This window comes from Primulina huaijiensis, unplaced genomic scaffold (genome assembly GCF_012295235.1).
Source record: "Primulina huaijiensis isolate GDHJ02 unplaced genomic scaffold, ASM1229523v2 scaffold43379, whole genome shotgun sequence".
NCBI classification, from domain to species: Eukaryota; Viridiplantae; Streptophyta; class Magnoliopsida; order Lamiales; family Gesneriaceae; genus Primulina; species Primulina huaijiensis.
The window spans coordinates 11315-17645 of NW_027360501.1; the positions used below are offsets into that span (position 1 = coordinate 11315).

General features: G+C 36.4%; 1 protein-coding gene and 1 pseudogene across 1 annotated transcript; both read left to right on the top strand.

Moving 5' to 3' along the window:
• The first annotated feature begins 147 nt into the window (after positions 1–147).
• On the top strand, positions 148–4190 carry LOC140970242 (uncharacterized; annotated as a pseudogene).
• Positions 4191–4559: 369 nt separating this feature from the next.
• On the top strand, positions 4560–6252 carry LOC140970244 (transmembrane emp24 domain-containing protein p24beta3-like). Its single transcript, XM_073431893.1, has 4 exons — positions 4560–4839; positions 5078–5264; positions 5353–5460; positions 5822–6252. Exons 1-4 carry the CDS (start codon positions 4612–4614, stop codon positions 5953–5955), a joined length of 657 nt encoding a protein of 218 aa, XP_073287994.1. The 5' UTR covers positions 4560–4611; the 3' UTR covers positions 5956–6252.
• Positions 6253–6331: the final 79 nt, after the last annotated feature.

Consider the following 6331-nt stretch of genomic DNA (forward strand, 5'->3'; position numbering starts at 1 on the left):
AAAAAAAAAAAAAAAAAAAAAAAAAAAAAAAAAAGACATGATGTTTAAAAGAAAAAACAATTGGATAAAACAATATATTATATTATTAATTTCGTCAACGAACACTACAGGTAATGCACCTTTTACTCCTCCTCCAGATCAAACCTTACAAGGAAAATGCCACAAAAATATTTCACTCTCTAAAATCCAACTTCTAAACCTTCATCCACCAATTTCATCCGTCAGATCCAAACGCATTTCATAAAGGATAGGCAGACATTAACATCTATTTCACACCTACTGACTGTTCGATAAATACGGAATGGGCGGAGTGCCATCGACGCCGCGACTGGTTGTCGGTGCTCGGCCGCAGGATACGTCGGAGTACTTAATTGGTGAGTTAGTTGGTGAGAAATCGTTTCCTCTCACCTCTGATTACTGGCAGAAGCTTCTGGAGCTGCCGCTCGATCTTCGCTGGCAATCGGATCGCGCTGGGCAAGCTTGTCACCTCTTTGGTCAGTGCATCATCATTTTTTTTATAATTTGAATCTCAGCAATTCTTTTAAATGTATCAGCTGCTATTCTATTGTTTTGCTATGTTATCGTTGCTATTCAAGTTACCGTGCATTAACGACAATATTCTCGTTTGCGGAATTCTTTGCTACTCCTGCATGTCTAACGTATGCATTGTTTTGAATTTCACTCTCGAGCAAGTTTGCTGCAACTTTTTGTGCTGCCGTATGATGATAAAATTTATTTTTTACGGTGGAAATATTGAGCTTCAAGAAACGATTGGTTGATTTCCTGGCTTCGTTGATGTAATTCTTAAAGTGAAGTGGCCAAAATTCGTGTAATAACCTGTGTATTTCAGTAATTTTGTGATCTATTTGTGATGTTTTCTACTTTCCATTGCTCTCTCGGTGAGTTTTTATATGACATTCTCGACGTTGAGATGTCATATTATCGTGCAGGTTTTGAATCGTGTTTTATTGCTTGTATTAGTTTTGGCGTCAAAATCTCCTCTACTTTCTACCGATATGAATATGATATATAAGACTTGTGTTCATACCTTGAATCTTCTGTTGGTCAAAATCCCGTAAATATTCTTTCTAAAAAAAATTGGGATTTGTATCTACAATTGAATTGATCTGCATAAACCTATTACACTCCTGCAAGAATAAGATAAATGATTGTGAATTTTTGGAATGGACTCGTGTTTTTAAAGTTGGTAGAAAAATATCCAGCCTCAGACTCTTTGGATTAGTATATTCCAACTCAGTGCCATAACTATGCTGTTGATTTACCTCTCTTGGTTAACTGGGCTTTATTTAGGACACTGCAGAAATCCATTTTGGCATTAAAGTAGTTTCTTTTTTCCTTCAAGTTATTTTTGTTCGTGTTCTTTTGTTAGTTGTCCCACATCGGCTGGATAAAATACCTGGAAGTTGTATATATGGGCTTGGACAATCCTCCCCATTGAGCTAGTTTTGGGGTTGAGTTAAATCCAAGTTCCAATCTTAACATGGTATAAGAGTTCAGGTTCCACCGTTATGTGTTGGATCACTCGTTCTGCCCATAAACTTCACGCTTCAGATGTTCATTCTTGGGCGTGAAGGGGTGTGTTAGTTGTCCGACATCGGTTGGATAAAATACCTAGAAATTGTATATATGGGGCTTGGACAATCCTCCACCCTTGAACTAGCTTTTGGGTTGAGTTAAGTCCAAGTTCCAATCTTACCATCTTTTTCTATGGATTCCCAATGTCGTGTAATTGTAGGTAGGTCGTATCATAAGTGCCGTTTACCCTAAAAAGGAGATCGCATCATAAATGCACATGCAACGAAGCTGCCACGATGATCTTGATTGCCAACATCTGCATCGATATGTAATATTTTTCGGTGCAATAAATGCTAGTTGTCTTGTATGTTGCTTGTGATTGAATCACAAATTTTGTTTTTATCTGGTTCATAAATGGCTAATCTAGATTTGTGCATTAAGATGTAATCTGAATCCTATCCAATTTGTCTTGGTTGCATTTGCATGCAGCAACGAACAATTCTATAACCAGGCACCTTGCAAAGATTTTGATTCATCTAGCATGGTGCTTGCAAGAGTGCATTTCTTCTTCTGGTTGGCCGACTATAGCCTTCTCAAAAGCTATCAATGCATTGTTTATGTCATCTGTGTTTTTGAAGTTCCTGATTGAGAACGCTAAGAGCGATAACTTCATAGAACTATTCCTATCGCTGGATGAAACTGAGCCCATACCAAATCATTTCTTGAAAGGGGTAGATGTTACAAACCTTATTTTGTACAGTGTGCTGAACTTTGTCGGAAAAGTTGATGTTTGGTATGCTACGATCTCCGCAATATATCATTGATGTGTGCTTTATATTTGTCATTTTCCCAATTGATGCACTGGTTATTTATGCAATTATGCACCGGCAGGAGGTTTTCCTACCATTCAAGAATCATCCACGTTTTAATGTGCTGTTGGAAAACATATATACTGTATGTATTCTGCAAATATTTCCATTTGGGAATTAAGTTTCCTCTTCATGTTTAGCAAACAAAATTGAGTTACATCATCACACTGATTCTTATTTTATGTGGCAGGTTTTAGATTTCTTTAACTGTCGAATTGATGCACAGAAAATGGATGGTGAATGGTCGGTTGAGAAAGTGCTTCAAGTCATAGTCAATAACTGCCGATCATGGAGAGGCGAAGGCATGAAGGTACACAAATGCTCTGGTAACCAGTCAATTACAATGTTTGTTATGCTTTATCATCTTAACTCCATTGTCTGGTTTTTGAAAAGATGTTCACGCAACTACGATTCACCTATGAACAAGAGAGTCATCCCGAGGAATTTTTCACTCCGTATGTGTGGCAGCTGGTACTGTCCCAGAGGTATGTTTCTCAAACACCATATAGATATAGCAAGATCAATACCTGCTCAGTTAGCTTTGAGTATCATTTTGTTTTCTACGACAATTTCATCTATCTAATTCGTCTGAGGAAAATTAAGGATTCAAAACTCACCATCATCATGATATGGCTTTTCCTATTTTTTTTTTATAAAATAAATTCAGATTGGTAGCTAAACTCAAAATTGAAGAACATTCATTTTAGAGACTTGATTGTGAAGTTTTGTCGTCCCAAAAGCTGACGAGCGGATAAGTGATATCGTTTTACGGCACTGATTTTTTACAATGCTGATTCTCCTATAATTTTGTTTACTTGCTGCAGTGATTTCACTTTTAATCCCAGCAGCATAAATCTATTCTCAGTCGACCAACCTGTATAAGTAAGTATATTTTTTAGTTAATTCACTGTTTGCTTTGTTCCTTTATTAAGCACAAAACACAATATGTTTATATAACTGCATTAATCAGTGCGTTTTTTGATTATGTATGTGTATTCTCGTGTATGAGTATGTTTTTCTCAACACATATTTACGGCGACGAGATTGATTGGGTCTGTTTTGTTCATGTCCATGTTTTTTGGGATCATTTTTATTTCAACTAGTAAGAGGATTACCTTGTCTTGGACATCGCTCATTAGTGTCTTCCTATGGCTATGAAATGTATAAAGTTTGGGGACTATACATATCTGTGTGAGACACAAAATTACAAAACTCACAACAAAAGGTGATCTAGACTAAAATTAACTCGACATAAAGATATACAACACGGTGTATTTTATTTCTGAATAATCGAGATTTTAATTTTAAATGAACCAAATTATACGGGAGAAGGAGCCATCTTAATTTCTGACATTTGAGTTTTATTATTAAGCTTCGGGTTTCGAAGATTGGCACATCGTATGCTTTGGAATTACTGTGGTTTAGCAAATGACAAATTGTTTTTTATAAAACTGATTTACAGGAAATGTACGCCGAACAAGACATGGAGAAGTTTGAGGCTAAAGAACTTGCGTTTGAAGTCAAGAACCCAGTATAATGGAGTGACATCTAACTGAAATGATCCAAGTTTAATGTATATACACACACACATAAAATGGTAGAGCTATTATCCATTCTTTAATGTCCATATGTCTTCCGAGTGTACAGGCCTATGTTATTATTCAATCAGAAAGAAATTTTCCATTTTTGAATTTTTTTTTAATTTTTGTCAGTAAAATGTATAAATGATTACAGTGAAGTTGACCGGCCAGTTTGGAACATAAAAAGGTGCGGGCACATTATTTATTTTCTCATTCAGTTTAGTTACTTTTTAATGATTATTTTCTATGACGATTGAAATAAAATTTAAATTGATATCTTTTTGATTGAGAAATAAAGTCTTTAAACGATTTTATTTTATTTATAATAATAGTAATCTAAAACAGTCAATAAATTTATTACGTTCTTCTAAAATCATTAAGCTTGGTGGAATTTTTCTAAAATTTGGAATCGGGATTAAAATCAATAATTACATGTCATCAATAGCTGCGTTGCATGATCCAATAGTCGTTGCCCACGTCAGGCTACTTACTGGAGCAACAAGTTACGATATAATTGGACCTACATCAAATCAAAAGAAAACATAAAAATAATAATTAATTAATACTAGTATATTCCTTTGCTTCCTCCAAAACCGAAACGTGGACCCGGGGCTCCGATTAAACCGATGAAGAGCGGAAGAAGCCTCAGCTTCGCCTCGGCGGCGTCCGCCTCCTTGTTAAGTTTCCTGTTTTCGATCTTTTTGGGCCGCGTATCGACGTTGTCGCTTACGGTAAACAACGTCGAATGTGTATACGAATACGTTTTTTATGCAGGCGACTCCGTTTCGGGGAACTTCATTGCTGTAGACCACGATGTTTTCTGGAGCTCCGATCACCCCGGCATTGACTTCACTGTAAATTCACGTCTCTCTCTCTCTCTATGAGTTAGTCGGAATCACTGTTTTATTGAGTGTTTACCCATGTATGCCTAGGAAATATTTTGTTTTCCTGAGCTTAACTTGGTTATTGTTTCCATAGCTTTAGATTAAGGCAATCAGTTTATTGAAAAATCGATCAGATTTAATTATCTCATAATTTGAATTGGTGATTTTTTGAACCTTTCTTGTATGTACTTATTGATTCTTGGTGTAGGTGACTTCTCCCGACGCATACACAGTGCACGCTTTGAAAGGGACAGCAGGGGACAAATTCGAGTTTAAGGCACCTAAAAGTGGAATGTACAAATTCTGTTTTCACAACCCTCATTCCACTCCAGAAACAGTATCTTTCTACATTCATGTTGGCCATGTTCCCAATGAACATAACATAGCCAAGGATGGTTTGTATTTGCTTTGAATTGTATATTTTGATCCAATGTTGATAATTTTTTACTTCTATTATGGCGTTCTCTCCTCTCTTACATTCAGAACATTTGGATCCCATTAATGTTAAAATTGCTGAATTGGGGGAGGCACTAGAGTCTGTTACAGCAGAGCAAAAATACTTGAAAGCCCAAGCTGCTCGTCATCGCCGTAGTAAGACCCTTTCGTTTTTAAATTTCTCTTTGATTCAGTATTCCACCATTTTATGCTGGATGCACTTTGGAAGAACTCTAGTTGCATTAGTATCCACGTCTATTTGCCTCTCACTTTTCCATGTTCATGAAAAATTGGACATACTCTACTTAAAAAAGGAAAAAAATATGGAAATACTTGTGATTTGATGGCCTGAAGGTTCAAAAATTTCAGACTGGATTGTTACTCATTCATGATGATCAATGTACCTTGATCGAAACTCTTTTAGCATTGCTGCAACCTTGTATTAAGTTGATAGTTAATATCCTCATATGCGTCATTGATCATGTAATAGTCTCTATGTATGTCTGTCTTGGTGCAGCAAATGAGAGCACAAGAAGGCGCGTCATATTGTACACAGTTGGGGAATACATATTGCTAGCTCTTGTAAGCGGACTTCAGGTTGTGTACATCAGACGCATGTTCAGCAAATCTTTTGCATATGACCGTGTTTGATCGAAACTGCTCGGCCAGACGACAATTTTCGGCTCTCAAAGTGTAGGTTATCAATGTTTTGGCAGCAAAGTTAGGACGACTAAAGGTGTGTATTGTGTTTCACAAAAACAATATCTCAGATGTTTGATGTTCTTTGGATGACAAAGCTACTAACTTTTCAATGATGCATGTGCTTTCTTAGGGGATCCATTTGATAAGTGTCGAATGTTTCATTGAATTTTAGGATAATTTGCTTGTGGCTAGTTCTTGTTTTTGGTTTTTGTCAAGGAGAATTGTGGGGCTAGAAATTGGGAAAATGTAAAAAAAATTATGAAGTAATTTACTTATAAAGGCGGCAAAAACTTGTGTGAGACGGTCTCACGGGTCGTATTTTGTG